This window comes from Phyllostomus hastatus, unplaced genomic scaffold (assembly GCF_019186645.2).
Source record: "Phyllostomus hastatus isolate PE091 unplaced genomic scaffold, TTU_PhHast_1.1 phas_contig_86, whole genome shotgun sequence".
NCBI lineage: Eukaryota > Metazoa > Chordata > Mammalia > Chiroptera > Phyllostomidae > Phyllostomus > Phyllostomus hastatus.
In genome coordinates, this window is record NW_025333977.1 from 97,039,388 (window position 1) to 97,058,167 (window position 18,780).

General features: G+C 39.5%; 1 protein-coding gene across 1 annotated transcript in view; it reads right to left on the reverse strand.

Moving 5' to 3' along the window:
* Positions 1–15,102, reverse strand: part of ATR (ATR serine/threonine kinase) — a 130,685-nt gene extending 115,583 nt beyond the window's left edge. The window contains exons 1-2 of the mRNA XM_045851350.1: positions 14,914–15,102; positions 1,020–1,111 (exon numbers count right to left, since the gene is read on the reverse strand). Of these exons, the coding sequence (XP_045707306.1) occupies positions 1,020–1,111; positions 14,914–14,972 (151 nt within the window). The 5' untranslated portion in view covers positions 14,973–15,102. The remainder of the gene's footprint in view (positions 1–1,019; positions 1,112–14,913) is intronic.
* Between the last annotated feature and the right edge of the window lie 3,678 nt (positions 15,103–18,780).

The window sequence follows — 18,780 nt, forward strand, 5'->3', positions numbered from 1 at the left end:
CATTTTAAAGAGTTGTAACCAATTAAACAACAGTGTTTTGTTAAGAAACTAGATTTTGGTGACCATAATTATAGTGCTCATGCTAAATTGATGAAGCTAACCACTACAATCCTACCTTTCTAATTTTAAATGTTTAATAATCATGCTCATTCATCTATTACATATCCATTCACCAAATATATACTATACGCCTACAATATGCCTGGCATTGTGCTAAAATCCGAGAAAAAAAAAATGTCACAATCAGGTGAGGCAGACAAATAAACTAATAATCATAATACAATATGCTGATTACACTAATTCAGAGGGGAAGAAAAAAATGTATGGGACGATGCTGTGAAGGCCCTGATACCTAAATGATGAAGACTTTATAAACAAGAAGGACAGGCTAGTGGTATAAACAGGAGCACCATAGGAAAACACATCTAACAAGTATTCAGTAGTTCTTTGTTGTTTTTCAGCAACTCATAATTTTACTGATTGAAAAATGAAGGGTAAATAACTACCCCAAGTCATAAAACTTGTACCAAATGTGGAATCAAATCTATAAACCATGAGCCAAATAGTACTCTGTATTACCCCTTCAATGTAATTTTAACAGATATGACAGATACGACACCATTCCTAAGTTTGTAATTTGCCACAGATTGCCACAGATAGGAAATAAATAGTTGATTCAAAAACTTATAAAGTCACCAGTTGTTTATGGCATTTGCTGTTTCTCAACCACTGGCACAAGACCTGACTAAAGCAAAGTCCACCTCATTGGAACTGACCAAATACTTTTTATCTATAATAATACCTTATATCAAAATTCATAGTAAGCAGCAAAAAATCTAGATACCAAACAGGAAAACAGACTTCCTATAAAATTCTAATTCATATTATGTAATATAAATTGCTTGAAAATAGTAACCATCATAAATACCAATTCTATAAAATACAGAGAAAAATGCTTGTAAAATCTTAAGAAAACAACTTAATTTATAAAGTTTATATAAGAAATAATTATTTCTTACCAACATTTACATCTGTAAGTATTCGGTCAACAAACTGACATAGAATTTGTCTTGGCTTCTGTACAACTGTATTATATTCCTCTGGACTGGCACTAAAATACAAATAAGAAGTTTTTAACCCTTAAAGGAAGTCACAATTTCATTTGTAAAAAATTTTCTGAAGTTGAACTTATCAAATGTTTAATTTTAATGTTGACATTCATAATATTCTTCTGTTTAAAAATGAAATGAAAATCTAAAAATGTTACCAATTTACAACAAAATAAAACACATGCTAAATGACATCACAGGCATCCAATCTGTAAAATGTAAACTGCCCTGCCCAATATGTAGCCAGTAGCTACATGCAGTAGGTACTGAGCCCTTGAAATATTAGTCCAAAGTGAGATATACTATAAATATAAAATACACACTGGACTTTGAATATTTGGTACAAAAAAAAAAGTACATCTCATTAGTAACTTTATGTTAATTTCATGTTGAAATGTTATCTAGATACATTACTGAGTTAAATAAAACATTAAAAACTAGCTTCGCCTGTTTCCTTTTATTTTTTATAATGTGCTAACTAGAACATATGTGGCTTGCATTATATTTCTATTGAGCAGAGCTGAGCTATACTTTTACACTTTTAAAAATCTACAGAACACAGTTTCTTCAATAAATAAATTCAAAAAATAAAAGAGAAGAGGAGATCTATAACTAAGACACAAGAGCCATATCAACTAATTACAATGTATGATCCCAAGTTGGATTCTAATTCAAACATTTGAACATAGACTAGATATCTGATATGATTAAAAATTACTCTTAAGTGTGATAACAGTATTACAGTATGTTTTAAAAGTCTTTATCCTTTAGAGACAAATACCATTATTTACTGATAAAATGATGTCTGGAATTTGCTTCAAAGTAATTGAAGTTGAGAGGAAGAAGGCCACGAATTGATAATTATTGGGTGACGAGTACATAAGAAATCAATATAACATTTTCTCTTTTTTTGTATGTTTGAAATCATCACAAAAATTTAATAAAATGTTAAGAAAAAATATATATATTGCATCTTAGGACCAATAAAAAATAATAAAGAAGTGACATAATACTTAGGCAGAAGAATGGCACCCTAGAATACTGAATGAATTTAATTTAAACTTCATGACTTGGTGTAAATTACCATAGAATACAATATAAGATTATAGTAGTAAGTCTATGTTCCACAACATAGGATGAGTCATTCACATTATCAAAAAACATTTACTGAATACCTATTATGTACCAGGCAAAACATCAGAAGCTTCAGCTGGGAAGCTGAATAATATAGATTAGTGGGGGAAAGTGGTAAGTCAACCTGCCCCTCTACTTGGGGTGCACTGTAAGATCATCCACCAATAGTTAACACAGAAGGAAGTATAAATCTGGGGAGAGAAAGCCAGTTTTAGAAATACCGAACTTAAGGGTTTCAAGGGAACAATTAAGTGGAATGTTCAAAAGAATGTCAGAATTACATTTTTCCCTCAAAAAATATATCGCCTACAGATATATAAATACATTATCATTATACAATACCTACCAGACAAGGCTAAATATTATCTGTATTACTTTATTTTCACAAGCAATAAGATAGGAATATTAATCCTTAATTTGTATATGAAAAGACTGACATTCATAGAGACTATATAATCTGCCAGTACCAGAGCTAGTAGTAGTGGAAGTCTTAAATATGAATGCAAGTCTTAAGTAATAAGCCAAAGAGACATTCCTAAATTAAAGAAGCCATAAAAGGGAAAGGAAAGAGGTCCAGAAAAACAGAAAGAAAAACCATAAGAATGTTCTAGAAATCTAGGTAAGAATTTCAAGGACAGAAATATCAACAGAAGCAAATAAAATTAGTTTGGTAAATGTCCTTTGAATTTTATTATGGTAAAATATACTTAACATAATATTTACCATTTTAACCAGTTTTGAGTATACTGCTCTGTGGCATTAAGTACATTCACACTGTTCTACAACTATCGCCACCATACTTCTCCTGAGCTTTTTAGCCTTCCCAAACTGAACCTATATTCATTAAACAGTAACTCCCCATTTTCTCCTTCCCCCAGCCCCTGGCAACCACCATTCTATTAATTACTTTCTGTCTCTGTGAATTTGACTGTATCATATAACTTAAATTATATACGTCTCTCTGTGACTGATTTGACTTAGCATAATGTCCTCACAGGTTATCCATGTTGTAGTGTGTGCCAGAATTCCCTTCTTTTTTAAGGCTGAATAATATTCCACTGTATTATATACCTTATTTTGTACATTCATCTCTCCATAGACACTTGACTTGCTTCTAACTTTTGGCTAATGTGAATAATGCTCCAATGAGCATGGGTGTACAAATACATGTTCCAATCCCTTTCAGTTCTTTTGGGTGTATAACTAGAAGTAGAACTGGTAGATCATTTAGTGATTCTATGCTTAATTTTTTTAAAAACTCACATTCCAGCCCTGGCTAGCATAGCTCAGTGGATCGAGCGTGGGCTGCGAACCAGTGTCGCAGGTTTGATTCCCAGTCAGGGTACATGCCTGGGTTGCAGGCCATGACCCCCAGCAACCTCACATTATTGTTTCTCTCTCTCTATCTCCCTCCCTTCCCTCTCTAAAAATAAATAAGTAAAAATCTTAAAAAAAAAAACCTCACATTCCATTTTCCATGACTATACCATGCCACATCCCCACCAGCAATACACAGCGTTCCAATTTCTCCTATCCTCAACAACACTTGTTATTTTCTGCTTTTTAAATAATTAGCCATCCTCAGATGTATGAAGTGGTACCCCACTATGGTTTTGATTTGCATTTCTATTATGCTTAGTGATGTTGAATATCTTTTCATGTGCTTTGTGGCTATTTGTATTTCTTTATAGAAATGTCTATACAAGTTCTTTCCCCATTTTTAACTCAAGTTGCTTGGTTTTGTTGTTGAGTTATAGTTCTTAATATTTTCTGGCCCTGGCAGGTGTAGCTCAGTTGGTTGGGTGTTGTCCCGCAAAGCAAAAGGTCACTGGTTTGATGCCAGGTCATGGCACATGACCAGGTTGTGGGCTCTGCCCAAACAGGGCATATGAGAGAGGCAACCTATTGATGTTTCTCTCACACATCGATGCTTATCTCCCTCTCTTTCACCCTCTCTTCCCCTCTCTCTAAAAATAAATAAAATCTTTAAAAATATTTTTTTCTGAGCCCTGGCTGGCGTAGCTCAGTGGATTGAGCACGGTCTGCGAACCAAAGTGTCACAGGTTCAATTCCCAGTCAGGGTACATGCCTGGGTTGCAGGCCACAGCCCCCAGCAACCGCACATTGCTGTTTCTCTCTCTCTCCCTCCCTTCACTCTCTAAAAATAATAAATAAATAAAATCTTTAAAAAATATTTTTTTCTGGATATCTGATGTATCTTGATCAGATGTATGATTTACATTTTCTCTCATTCTGTATATTGTCTTTTCACTCTTGAGATTGTCCTTTGATGTACAAAAGTTTTTAATTTTGATAAAGTCTATTTTTTTCTTTTGTGCTGGGCTTTTGGTATCAAACCTAAAAATCATTGCCAAATCCAGTATCTTGAAGCTTCTCCCCATGTTCTCTACTAAGAATTTTATTTATAGTTTTAGGTCTTACATTTAGATCTTTGATTCATGTTGAATTTTTTTTAATGTCCTTTGGATTTTAAAGTCTTAGTATAGAGATGAAAGCAGAAGCCAGAATGCAAGTGGTTGAAGAGCTAAAGAAATCTGAACAGAGAATAGCATGCTCTTTCTAAAGCTTGACCATGAGCCCTGGCTGGCGTAGCTCAGTGGATTGAGCGCGGGCTGGGAACCAAAATGTCCCAGGTTCGATTCCCAGCCAGGGTACATGCCTGGGTTGCAGACCATAACCCCCAGCAACCGCACATTGATGTTTCTCTCTCTCTCTATCTCCCTCCCTTCCCTCTCTAAAAAATAAATAAATAAAATTAAAAAAAAAAAAAAGCTTGACCATGAAATGAACAATTGAGGTTAGTGGCAATTAAAACAATATAGGGGGTCAAAAGGGTTTGTTTTTTCCTCTTAAGACGGGAGAGACTTGAATAACTAATACTTGAGAGTTGGCTTTCCTTCTCAGGACCCTGTACAAATCCAGAGATAATCCTTGCACAGGATGGGTACCTCTTGCATTAATATAGGATGAAATGATGAGTACAGATGTTAATAAATTCAAAAGGCAAATAAAACAAGATAAGATCCCCTGGGGAAAAGGGAGGAATGCACACAAAGTAATTGTAATCAACAGCCATCTACACCCAGAGCAGGAAATAAAATAACTCTGCCTAGAGGGTTCACAGAAGGCTGTTTATAAATTATTAGCTCAGCCCACCACTTCCACTGACAAAACAACTGAGGATGGAGTAAGCTGGTTATTTATATATTTTGTATAAGCAGCAATATATAACTTCTATATCACTGTACAATGAACATATTTTCCCAGTTATTATCTTAGAGAATGCTAAAAGAAAAAAATATTGCTTTCTGGATATTTAACCACAAAGTCCAATCCTGACTGATTATATACAGGATCCATGATGTTTTGTGCTTCAGTGCTATGAAGTAACCGGTCCTGTCACATTGTAGATAGTCAAAAAGATATTTGTTGAATGAATAAATGGTTCATAAGAATCTTCCTTAACTGTGTGGTTGCTTGACCCTTAATGCATAACCTTTTGGACCTATAGAGTATTTGCTTATTCCCTGCTACCAGACCATAGAAGATTGCTTTCTTTCTCCATGTATCCCCTGCGGCACCTAGAACTATGTCTTAACAACAACAACAACACAACTACTAAGTTACTGAAATTAACCAATATTTACAAATAGTATAAACCTTAGGTATACAGAATCAAAGAACAAGTAGTTATAATTGTACATGAAAGTATACAAACTTGATGCTATATCATTATTTAAGCCAGCACTGGCCAACAGATATAAAATGCAAGCCACATGTGTAATCATAAATTTTTCTGTAGCCACATTAAGAAATATAAAAAGAAACAGAACCAGAGATGCTGAAATAAAGAACATACAGACAGTAATGGGGGAAGGATAATGGGGCGGGGGGAGAAGAAGGGTCATCAAGGAACATGTATAAAGGACCCATGGACAAAGACACTGGGGGTGGGGGGTATCTGACTGTGGGAGGTGGGGGTGGGTAGGGAGGAGGGGAGAATAATGGGGGGAAAACAGGGACAACAGTAATTGAATAACAATAAAAAATTTTAAAAGAAACAGGCAACTTTAATGGTAATAATATATCCAAAATATTATTTGAACTTGTAATCAATATACAAATTAATGAGATATTTTACATTTCAGGGGGTTCTATGTCTTTGAAACTTGGTGGGCATCCTACATTTATAGCACATCTCACTTTAGATTAGCTTCAGGTGAAGTGCTCAATGGCCACATTTGGCTAGTAGCAACTATATTATAGGACATTACAGATTTAAATATAACAAATTTTAAGTCTAAAATTACAAGATAATATAAATTGTTTTAGACAAAGTCAGAAGATTTTGTCATAAACCAAGAGTAATTAGGCAAGTGCCATTTAAAAATAAGAACGAGGAAGTATATGGGGAGAGGAACTAGGATAGAGGTTGGTGGCCAGTTTCCTATAAACCTTAATTTTGTATAAAGATGATGCATTCATGTGTTATTTGTGTAATTTTTACAAATAAGCTTTTGCCCTGGCTGGTGCAGCTCAGTGGATTAAGCACAGGCTTGTGAACCAAAGGGTTGCTGGTTCGATTCCCAGTCAGGGCACATGTCTGGGTTGCGAGCCAGGTCTCCAGTTGTGGGAATGTAAGGGGCAACCACACACTGATGTTTCTCTCCCTCTCTTTCTCCTTCCCTTCCCATCTCTCTAAAAAATAAATAAAGTCTTTAAAAAAATAAGCTTTTAAACAAGGTAAATTAATTCACTAGGTGTACTATCAAAATAAAAAAAATCATGGGAGAATGAACATTTCTTACTTTGCAACCTCTACATTGGAATTGAGTTAAAAGGGTACACTTTTTCAAAAATATACTGTCAAGATGGTAGCATAGGAAATGCCATACTTGCCTCCTTCAACAACCACATCAAAATTACAACTAAACTACAGAACAACCATCATTCAGAACCACCTGAAATCTGGCTGAATGCAAGTCCTACAACTAGGGAATTAAAGAAGATGCCACATCAAAACTTATAAGAGGGGCAGGGACTCCCAATGAGCTGGACCCATACCCAAGTGTGGCAGGTAAAAACTGGGAGGGATATCTTGGCTACAGAGGTCCCACCTGAGGAGCGAGGGGTCCCAGCCCCACATCAGGACCCCTAGCCCAAGGATCCAATGACAGGAAGAGAAGTCCCCACAATGTCTTGCCATAAAATCCAACAGAAATCGAGGCTGAGGAAGGAGGAGGCTGCTGAAGGCCCAGTCAGTTCCTCTTAAAGGACCCAGGTACAGGCTTACTCTGACTCACTCCAGCACGGGGGCAGCCGCTTGAAAAGCACCAGGGACATGTGGAGAGAAAATGAACTGTCCAGCATCAGGGCGAGAGCTGGGGGGACACAGCTCTCTCCCAGATGGCTGGCAAAGGCCATTGTTCCTTTGATGAACCCATTGTTCTTTTGATGAGCCTCCTTCCTATAGAGCCAACATGTGGGCACCATATCCGAGTTTCCATCAACCTGGCCCACACTGTTCATCCCACCCTGGTGATTCCCTAATGCCCTACCCCACCCACCTTTTGGGCCCACCGAAGCTGTTTCCAGTGGCTTTTCCATAGGAATGGCCTGTCTTGGCTCATGCTTCCCATTTTCCTAAAATCTCTCAAAAAAGCATCATCCGGCCTCAGCAAGCCCTGTACCTCTCATTAAGTAACTTCAGGCCCAGCACTGGCAGCAGCCCGCCTTGTTTCACAGCCTGGCCTTACCTGGGCATCTCCAAGCCCAGCACAGGTAGCAGCAGTCTGCAGATTGCTTTGTAGTTCATGCCAGGTAACCCCAGGTAGAACACAGGCAGCAGCTGACCTTGGACTACACCTCCTGGGAGGCCACAGAACTCATGGAAATCTTCAGACCACATCAAAGCTCCACCACTCAACCACCTCTACACGCAACATATTCAAGGGGCAGATTCAGTAAGCATCAGAGCCCCACTGAAGTAAGTCCTGCTCTTGTAGGGTGGGCCCCTGCACAGCCAGTCCACCACAGTGGTCAGAAGTCAGTGGTCAGAAGTCAGCAGTCACAGCTAGTCCTTACTGCTAATTGGCCTTGGGGTAAATCCCTCCCATTGATGTGCCAACAACAATCACGGCTCAAATACAAGAAGGGGGTGTACACAGCCCACACACGGGGTGCAGCTAGAGTACCCAGCTTAGATAATCAGGGCAAGCTGTACCACTGAACCCTACAGAACACCTAGTACATTAGACCACTCTACCAAGCCTGGGAGATGTGGCAGCAGCTCTACCTAATATATAGAGACAAACAAAGGTAGGCTAGCAAAATGAGGAGACAAAGAAACATGGCCCAAATGAAAGAACAGATCAAAACTTGAGAAAAAGAACTAAATAAAATGGAGACAAGCAATCCACTAGATGCAGAGTTCAAAACACTGGTTATAAGGAAGCTCAATGAACTGAGAACTTCAACAGCATAATTAAGATCAAGTCAGAAATTAAGGATACGCTAACTGTATCCTTCACACAACAGTAGAGTAGATGAAGCCTATTGTCAAATCAGTGATTTGGATTATAAGGAAGCAAAAAACACCCAAAGCAACAAAAAGAAAAAAGAATTTTTTAAAAATGAGGATAGTGTTAAGAAGCCACTGGGACAATTTCAAGCATACCAACATTTGCATCATTGGGGTGCTGGAAAAGAGAGAGCAAAAATTGAAAACCTACTTGAAAAAATGACAGAAAACTTCCCTAACTTGATGCAGGAAATAGACACACAGGTCCAGAAAACAGAGTCCCAAACAAGATGAACCCAAAGAGGCCCACACCATGACACATAGTAATTAAAATGCAAAAGGCTAAAGACAAAGAGAGAATCCTAAAAATAGCAAGAGAAAAGCTGTTACCGACAAGGGAGCTACCATAAAACCTTCAGCTGATATCTCAACAGAAACTTTGCAAGCCAGAATGGATTGGCAAGAAATATCCAAAGTGAAGAAAAGCAAGGACCTACCTACAACCAAGATTACTCTACCCAGCAAAGCTATCATTTAGAATCAAAGAACAGATACAGAGCTTCCCAGACCAAAAAAAAGAAAAAAAAAAAAAAGAGAAAGAGAAAGAGAGAAAAGGAAAAAGGAAAAGAAAGAGTTCAACACCACAAACCAATATTATATGAAATGTTAAAGGATCATCTTTGAGAAGGAAAAAAGTGATCAAAAATATGAACAATAAAATGACAATAAATACATATCTATCAATACCTGAATCTAATAAACAAACAAACTAACTAACTAACTAACTAATTTTTTGGTTCAGTCCTGCCTGGTTTCAGGAGCTGTAACCCCACCCAACAGGCAAAAAGGCCCCCCAGCTAGAGAACCTTGGGAACATAAGCCACTACAAAGACAAAACTTATCTTCCCGGCAGGGGTGCAGCCTCTGCCCCCCTTTATTTCACCCTGTGTGGCCCCTGGAGGACAGCTGGATAGTAAATGATGGGTAAGATGCCTTAAGAAAGTAACAACCTAAAACAGGCACAGTCATGAAGGGGCCATAGAGAAGGCTTTAGGGGATTGTGGAGAAGGGACAAAAAGACCCTCACCCCTAGGCTTTATCATAGCCTGTGTCCTCATTCTATCTGTAAAAAGTCTCCTAATCTCTTGGCTACCTTGCTTCCCCTGCCTGATTCAGGCCTAAAACAATGCCGAAAGGGGGTGCAGACGTGTGCCAGAACCAGCAGTTCCCAATGGTGGGGTGATCAGGCCTATAAAATAATGTATAAAGTCCTGTGAAACCAGCTTTGCTAAGAATGTCCTCAATTTAAATCTTAAGGGTCCAATCACAAAATAAGTTTGTTTCCCAAGGTTTTACAGTCAACTGGTGTCACCTGTCTACCAGACCCTGACTCAAAAGGACCCCTGTGATCCCAGAAATGTTATCTGTAAACCATAGCTCCTTTTTTTTGCTATGCATCCCTATGCAAGCTAAACTCAATAAAAGCCCATTGAGAGAGGGGCTGAACACCTTTCTCCTCTAAGAGAATGGTCAGCTTTCCTCCCCAAGCAGATCATGTCTTGGAAGACTCATTCTTATCCACAGAGGCCAGGAGAGCTCTGTGGGCAGAGCCCCCCGCTCCCCACAACAAACATAAGTGAAACAGAAACAGAGTCATAGACACAGAGAACATTTTGATGGTTCCTAGATGAGAGAAGGCCCAGGGGGATGGGTGAAGGGATTAAGAAGTACAAATTGGTGGTTATAGAAGTCATGGGGATAAAGTACAGCATATGGAATATAGCCAATAATATTCTAATATTTATGTATGGTGTCAGATCCAGTGCAAGATTTGTCAAGATGATCACTTAGTAAGTCATGTAATGTCACTGGGGTATATACCTGAAACTAATGTAATAATGTATGTCAACTGTAACTAAAAAAAAAGAAGAAATATTAAATAAATAAGTAAATACATTTAAAAAAATTAAAACTATACTTCCCAGCCTTCCCTATGGATAACAGTGGCCAATTAGAAGTAAGATGATATCATGGGGCAAGAGAATTTTTGAGGAAGCTCTTTTTACCTGGGAAAAAAACACACTGTTGCCCTTCCAGGCTGTCTTTTATTTTACAGAAAAAAAAACCATGAACTTTTTGGCCAATCCAATAAATAAATGTATTTGTTTAAGCTTATGTTACTTTGATTTTTTTATATGCAGTTAAACCTAAACTTAACTAATACACACATCAAACCTTTATGGAAGTATAAAGGGAACTTTCATACTTTACTCTCTATGCTATAGTATTGTTTGCATTTATTATTATTACTTTTTACAATAAAAATGTATGTGCGTTATTTGTATAAATATCTGTTTTGGAGCACCAGAGAACTCAAGTTGAGTGCCAGCCCTACCACTTCCTAGCTATGTGACCTTAACAGTGAATTAATTCCTCATCTGCAAAATGGGCATGATAATAATAGAACTTATCTCATTGGGTTCTGTGGAGCTTAACTGAGGTAAAGCAGATTAAAATATAAAAAAAAAAAAGAAGAGGGAGGCAATAATTGGAGGGGAAGATAAGATCAAAGGATGAACTAAGACCTGGCTGGCGTGGCTCAGTGGATTGAGCACGGGCTGCGAACCAAAGTGTCGCAGGTTCAATTCCCAGTCAGGGTACATGCCTGGGTTGCAGGCCATGACCCCCAGCAACCACACATTGATGTTTCTCTCTCTCTCTCTCTCTCTCTCTCTCTCTCTATCTCCCTCCCTTCCCTCTCTAAAAATAAATAAATAAAATCTTAAAAAAAAAAGGATGAACTAAGGAAGTTTGGATTTCATACTGAAGGCAATGAAACAGTGAAGGGTCTTAACTAGAAGAGAGAAGGTTAAACATGTTTTTAAAACATTAATTCAATTGTGTTATTTCCCTTTTTAAAACATCCCAATGGTTTCCTATTGCACTTAAAATAAAACCCCACTCCTTATCCTGGCCTGTAAGGTTCTAAAGGATCTGGCCCCTGTCTCCTCCCTCCATCCTTAACTAATACCAACCCCTCTGCTCCCTATGTTCCAGCATTCTTCCTATTCCTTAAAAAATAGGTTCGCTCCCACATAGGGGCCTTTATACTTCCTATTCTATCTCAGACACTTCTCCTAGCTCTAAATGACTGGATTTTTCTTACTGTCCAAATGTCCTCTAGTGGCTAATGTTGCTGCTCCCCAGACCCTTATCTCCCTCTTGTTGTCTCAGGTAATATTTTAATAGCAATTATCACTATCTGAAAATACCTTGTGATTACAAAGTAATTTTAAACACAAGGTCAGAGAAGGCCCCTCAGAAATGACATCGGAATGGAACCAGTCAGTGTTCAGATAGAAGAAATAGCAAGTGTGAAGGACTGAAGACAGGAATGACCATGGTATTCACAAAAAATAAGGTTAATATTATTGGAGTAGAGTGAGCAAGGGAAGGATACAAGGCCATGAGGTCAGAGATAGGCAGAGGCTGTATCATACAGGAATTCAGAGGCTTTGGTTAAGGAATTTGGATTTTATTTTAACTGTGCTGGAAAACCAAAGGATGGTTTTGAGCAGAGGAGTAGTTACATATCTACAATGTGATTTACAGTTATAAAAATCACTTTGACTGCCAAGTAGGAAAACCACTGTAAATGGGTGAAAATGGAAATGAATAAATAAGCTGAGAGGTTATTGCAACAGTCCAAATGAGAAATTATGGTGGTAGCAGTGGACATGAAAAGTGTATTTTAAAGGAAGTATTGACAAGACTTGCTGATGGATTATTAGGGATAAGGGAAAGAATCAAGAATAACTCCTAGACTTTTGGTTGGTACAATAACCTGGGGGGAAGGAAGAGGAAATCAGGAGATCTGCTTTGGATATGTTAGTTTTCATTTCTGGGTGTAGATGCTGAGTAAGCAACCTAATTTATATCTCTGGGCCAGAGATACAAATTTACAAGTTATCAGCATATAGAGGATATAAAGCAATGGGACTAGAGTTACCCAGGAAGAGAATGAAGATGAAAACAGAACCAAGGATGTAACCCAAAAGCACACAGGGAGTGAAAACTGATTCCCAGATTTCTGGTTTGGAAAAATTGAATGAACATGATATCATTTGCTGAAATATCCCTACCTGAGTGAATCAGAAGAATTTAAAAAAAAAAACGGCTTGAGAAGGTTGAGATATGAGAAGAATTTGCATTGGATATGTTAAGTCTTAACTTTATATTAGATACCCTAGTAAAACTGCCAATATACAGTTGTGCATACAGTTCTACTGGTGGTAGATGTAGTTTGGCAAAACACATCTGCAGTCATCAAATAGCACTTCAAGGGAGGAGAATGGGTGCAATCATGCAGGAAGACCACGTAGAGAGTGCTAAGAGCAAAAAACAGTGGAACAAAATTTATACCTGAGAGATAGAGGAAGATGAAACCCACACATTAGAACTGTAACATCTCACTATTTTCAGAAGTCTTAACTGCCACAGCCAATTAAAGAAAAACAAACTTAGGATAAAAGCTCTTGAAGACTTGAATCTGAGATGACTCTAGTAACTACTATGGCTTTGCCTTTAGTCCTTCAACGTTTGTGACTCCATTTCTTAATAGTGATAACATTTGCCATATTTTACACCATAGAGATACTGTGAGACCCAATAAGCTTGAATGAAACATTTGCAATAAAAAGTCATGACAATCACACACTTTACTAGACAATTCCCTGTGGGTCAGTTTTTCTATTCATTCTTTTAGAATAGCTACAAATGAATGAAATGAAAGGTAACTCTTGATGAGACCATAAATAAATCTAATATACTACTATTTTTATTAACAAATCTCACAGAGGAAGAAAGAAAAGAGAAGTATTAATAAGCTAACTTTACATTAAAGCAAAACATACTGAGCTCCACATTGAGCCTGAAAGATTAAATCTGTACATCAACTTCCTAAAGTGAGCACTTGTACTCGTCTTCTTTTAGAAAGGTAGATGTTACTTTAAAAAATGTCAATACAAAGTATGCTTGCAGTACTCTTGCAAAGTGAAAAAATTCATAGGTACAAAACCAGCTTGATTCAGTTAAGACAAGCATGGTCCCTTCATTTATATTTATTATGTAATTGAGGAAGACTAAATGTCCTTGTGTGGCCATCAAGTGGAAATGAACACAACTGCACCAAAAAAATGAAAGGATATTAAATATTCCATTGGCTTCAAGTCAGTTTTGATTTTGTGTGCTAGGTTTTCAAACAGTTTAAGAAATCGGGAAGCAATTGTTCCAACTGATATTTCAAGTGCAAGAGCGATACCAGCCACGTATTTCTTGTTGGCAGTGGGATACAATAAAAAGAGCACACAAACAGGAGTGCCCTGCCTTCGTGCTCCGGCCATGCTGGGGTGGGACAGGGCGGGCTGCTGGGGGGCAGGTTGTGGGAAGGTGGTGACCTGGTGCACAAGGCAGTCACCAACAGCTTCCCCACTGCGGAGCAGCACTGGTTCATAGTCTCTCTTACGTTTGCAGAAAACAAGCTTCTGCAACTGAAAAAATATTAGGCTGTCTTCACGTTTTGGCAACGTCCTGTGCACTTTGTGGACACTGTGGCCGACCCCAGGGCTTTCTGACTACAATAACGGACTGGGACTGGATGATCAATACGAAATGGGTCCGATCTTCAGAATGGCCTGCGGTTTCACTTGGAAGAAAGAAACAAACTGCCTTTTCTAGCAACTACCCTTCCTTGTACAGAATCATGGGTAGTTCTGGGTCGAAACGTGGAGCTAAAAACCCAATTTCTGCGTAAGCGATCATAAATAATAAAAACTGGGGTCCAAGGATCAAGTCCCTCGTCTAAGGACATAATACAGCGACCGCAATGCCGTGAGGAGAAGGCCGCCCCGCGTGCGGACACGCTCCCGCGGCGCGGAGGCCTGTCCCCTCACCCCGTTCCCGCAGGTACACAGCGACGCTCTGCGTGCTTCGAGGCCTGAGGGAAAGGAGCTAGTCAGCTCCAGAACACCGCGGCCGGGTGCCTGCCGAGGACACCGGGCTGGGAGGTGTGGCCGGGCGGGGATCACACACGAGGGGATGGCGTGGGCCCAGGATGGCCAGCCGGCCTACCTGCCCAGCTCCCGGAGGGCGGGGATCATGGACGCCAGCTCCAAGCCTGGCTCGCCCATGCTGAGGAGGCGCGGCGCTCGTCCACTACGCGGAGGCGGGCTTGCGGCGTCTCCAGGAACCCCGTCGGATAGGAACTCTCAGCGCCCGCCGGGACCTCGCGGGGCCAAAGCTCCTGCCGGAAGCCGCGAAGGGTTCCGCGCGCGCCAGGCCCTCCCCTTTTCCGCGGACGCCGGGTGCGGGCGGGGTCAGTGGCGGACGCGCTCGGGGGCTACTTTCTCCGGCAGCTTCCGGTGGTGCCTAGAGCACGGGCGCGGTTTGCTGGGAGTCTGATGCTTTACCTCTGGGCTCCGTTAGTCGGGCCTGGGTGGCTCAGCAAAAGAGAACCTGGATGTGAGGAAAGGGGCCTGGTGGGCCCCCAGGCTGGACTCCTAGTATCACTCGTGAGAACTGAGATAGTTACATCGGTCAAGTTCAAGACTAGACCCCTGGTGTTAGGTTTCTCGTGTTCTTCCCACTCTCTTGGCAGCCTTTCTGAGACACCGTGCAAAGGGGTGGGGGGGGCGGTGGCGAGGCTCTTGCCAGTCCTTTCTGTTTCAGCAGATTTTTTCAACTTGAGAACACTTAGGTTTCCTTGAGGATTCTCCTAACCTTTAATACTTAAAAAGGGGATTGAATTACATTAATACGTGTCTCACCAAATCAGCACCAGTACTATGTTTACACCTTAACAGGCGTCTAAAGTGAATCAATGGGTTCTGGCTGTAGACATTTTCTAACTCAAGCCAATTTGTTTATATTTAAAAAAAATAGCTATCTTAAGACACTGTTACTATGTTAACAGTATGCATTTAATCAGGCAAAGCCATGCAGTGTGCTTTTATTTGTTCTTTGGTGAGTGTTGTTACAGCATCTTTAAAAAATCAGAGTTATGGAATGAAAGTCATATATGCCCCTGCCTCAGGGATTTTTGCATTTGCTGTACCCTTTGCCTTGAGCTTGAACACCATCTCTCATCCCTTCTCTTCAGATACGTGCTGAAATTCCACCAGAGAGCCTCATAGAGACTAGCACACTCACACTGTTTTCCCCTCCACCTGCTTTATTTTTCTTCATAGCACTTAGAACCAAATGGTATATTGCACGCTATTTTACTGACTATATCCTCCAATGAAAATATAGACTCCTTGAGAGCAGGGTCCTGCTTCAGTCACTGCTTAGATACCCAGGACCTAAAACAGTGCCTGGCACATAGGTGTTCAGTAAATAATACATGTTAAATAGTTGGATGATAGAGTGGAAAAAACATATGATTAGGAATTAGAGGCCCTGCACAAGTTCTCATTCCATCTTAGAAACTATATTACCTATGTAAAGTTACTTAACCTCTCTGTACTTTAGTTTTTCATTTATAAAATGGTATTAAAAATACCTACCTCATGAGATTATGATAAAGATTAAATAAGAGGTGGTAGAGTCATACACTAGAATATCATTTCTTAGTTAAAATGAATGAAGTATGCAACACATGCCAACCAAGATAAATCCTGAAAGCAATACTGAGGAAAAATGGCAAATTGCAAAGGAATACATAACACTACATCACGTACATACCATTTTAAAACGACAAAAAAGACTCTGAGTTATGTATACATATATATCTGCTAAAATTATAAACACAGGGTTGGGAAGGATATACATCAATTCCAGAAAAGTTGTACCTCTGGAAAAGGCAACAAGGAAATGAAATTATAAGGCTTCATATATCTGTGAGGGTTTCTTTTAATGGGATATGAAATAATCATGACAAATTTAACATTGTTGTATGTGGGTGGATGTTATATTACTGCTTGTATCTATATGATCAAGATATCCAAAAATGCATTAAAAATATACTTTTAAAGCTTAAGTTGAAAAACAATTTATCAACTAAAAAGTAACAAGTATTGGGTAATATTTTTGGATCAAATAAAGATTATAAAAGTTACAATATTACATGGTAGGCAATAGCTGAATAGCATTGTAATTCTAAGAGAGGATTAGAACAAAAATTAGAAACAACAAAATGGGAATCCAATTTAATTCAAAAAGGTATTTTTGTACAAGGTATTGTGTTAGGTACTGTGACACAATGATGAGGAAGATAAAGTCAGTTTCAAGTATGTACAATCTGTGGATGTAGAAAGGATATAATAACCCAGAAAATTAAAAGCAGTGCAAAATCTAATGAATGCCATAAGAAAGATACAAATAGCATGCATTGAACAAATAGAGGGGGGAGAGATCATTATCTACTCTGCTGGAGAGATGGTAGATCAGGAAAGGGTTCAAGGAGAATGTGGCACTACATCTGAGACAGTGATGGGGAACTCAGGAGTTAAGATTTTAGCTTCAGTCAGTTGATAGGCTTCAATGAGCTTTATATTCCACATGTCTACCTTCCAAATGAATTTTTCCCTTGAATTATTCCAAGGCAATTTAGTTTTGTTTAACTTTTTATTATGGAAAGATTCAACTATATATAAAGTAAACTGATAAACAACCCCCTATGTTCATCACCCAACCTCAACATTATCAGCATAAGGCCAGTCTTTTTTAAAAGAAATTATGTTTTGACTTCTGATCAAGATGGAAGCATAAACATGCTCCCCTAATTGCACAACTACAGCAAAAATTACAACTAAATTACAAAATAAGTATCACTCAGATTTGTCAAAAAGCAAACTGTATGGAAATTTAACAACCAAGGATTTAAAGAAGGCTTATTCATCCAGACTAGTAGAAGGAGCGGAGATGTGGAGAATCATGGAAAGGCAGCAGAGCAGGCAGTCCCACATTCACATGTTGTGGATAAAAATCAGGAGAGATGCCTCAGAAGCAAGCAATCCCAGCCCCAGACCATACCACCCAGTCCTGGGTTCCAGCACCAAGAAGATAAGTTCTCATAACTCTTGGCTGTGAACACCACTGGGGGCTGGAGTGATGGAAGAAACAGCAGGTTTCTCAGGAGACTCCTCTTAAAGGGCACACAAAGGTCTCAGGACTTATGCAGACACACCTGCCCTGGGATTTAGCATCAAGGCAACAGCTGGAAGGGTGCAAATGGCACATGGGGAAAGTGAAGTGACTCCAACTAGGCAAGTGCCAGGGGACAGCTTCCTGCTGGGAAAATCTCCAGAGGCCAAGCAGTGGCATTGTCCCCTCTCCAAACCCTACTCTACACAGAGCCACAAAGTGGTAAAACAGGTTGCCCCACTTTGTGATTACCTAAGGCTCCGCCCCACACAATTTAGAGGTGCTTTTTCTACAGTAGGCCACGCTACTAAGACAGGAAGTCAAATAATTAGGTAGAGTCAGCTCTACCTAATATACAGAAATTATATTTTATTGATTATGTCCCAATTTTTCCACAGTTGTCCCAATTTTTCCCCCTGTGCCACACTCCACCCAGACCCCACCATTCCCTCAGGCAATCCCCACACTGTTGCCCTAGTCCTTGGCTCACACAAATGTTGGAAACCGCCCTACCTGGTTTCAGAAGCTGTAAGCCCCCCATAGCTAAGGCTGAGTGAGCAACCTTTGGACCATAAGTCACTAAGGAGACAAAGCTTATCTCCCTCTCAGGGGCGCTGCTTCTGCTACTTTTAGCTCACCTTGCCTGGCCCCCAATGCTTGATTGGTTAGCCAATGACGAGTAAGATTCCGCAAGGGAGGAACGACCTAAGACAGGCACAATCACGGGAAGGCCCTCAGGGAAGGACCTGGGGGACTATAGCAAAAGTGGGTGATGGACTCTTGCCCCTCAGCTTTGACATAGCCTGAGTTCTCATTCTGTCTGCAAGAAGTCTCCTAATCTCTTGGCTGCCTTAC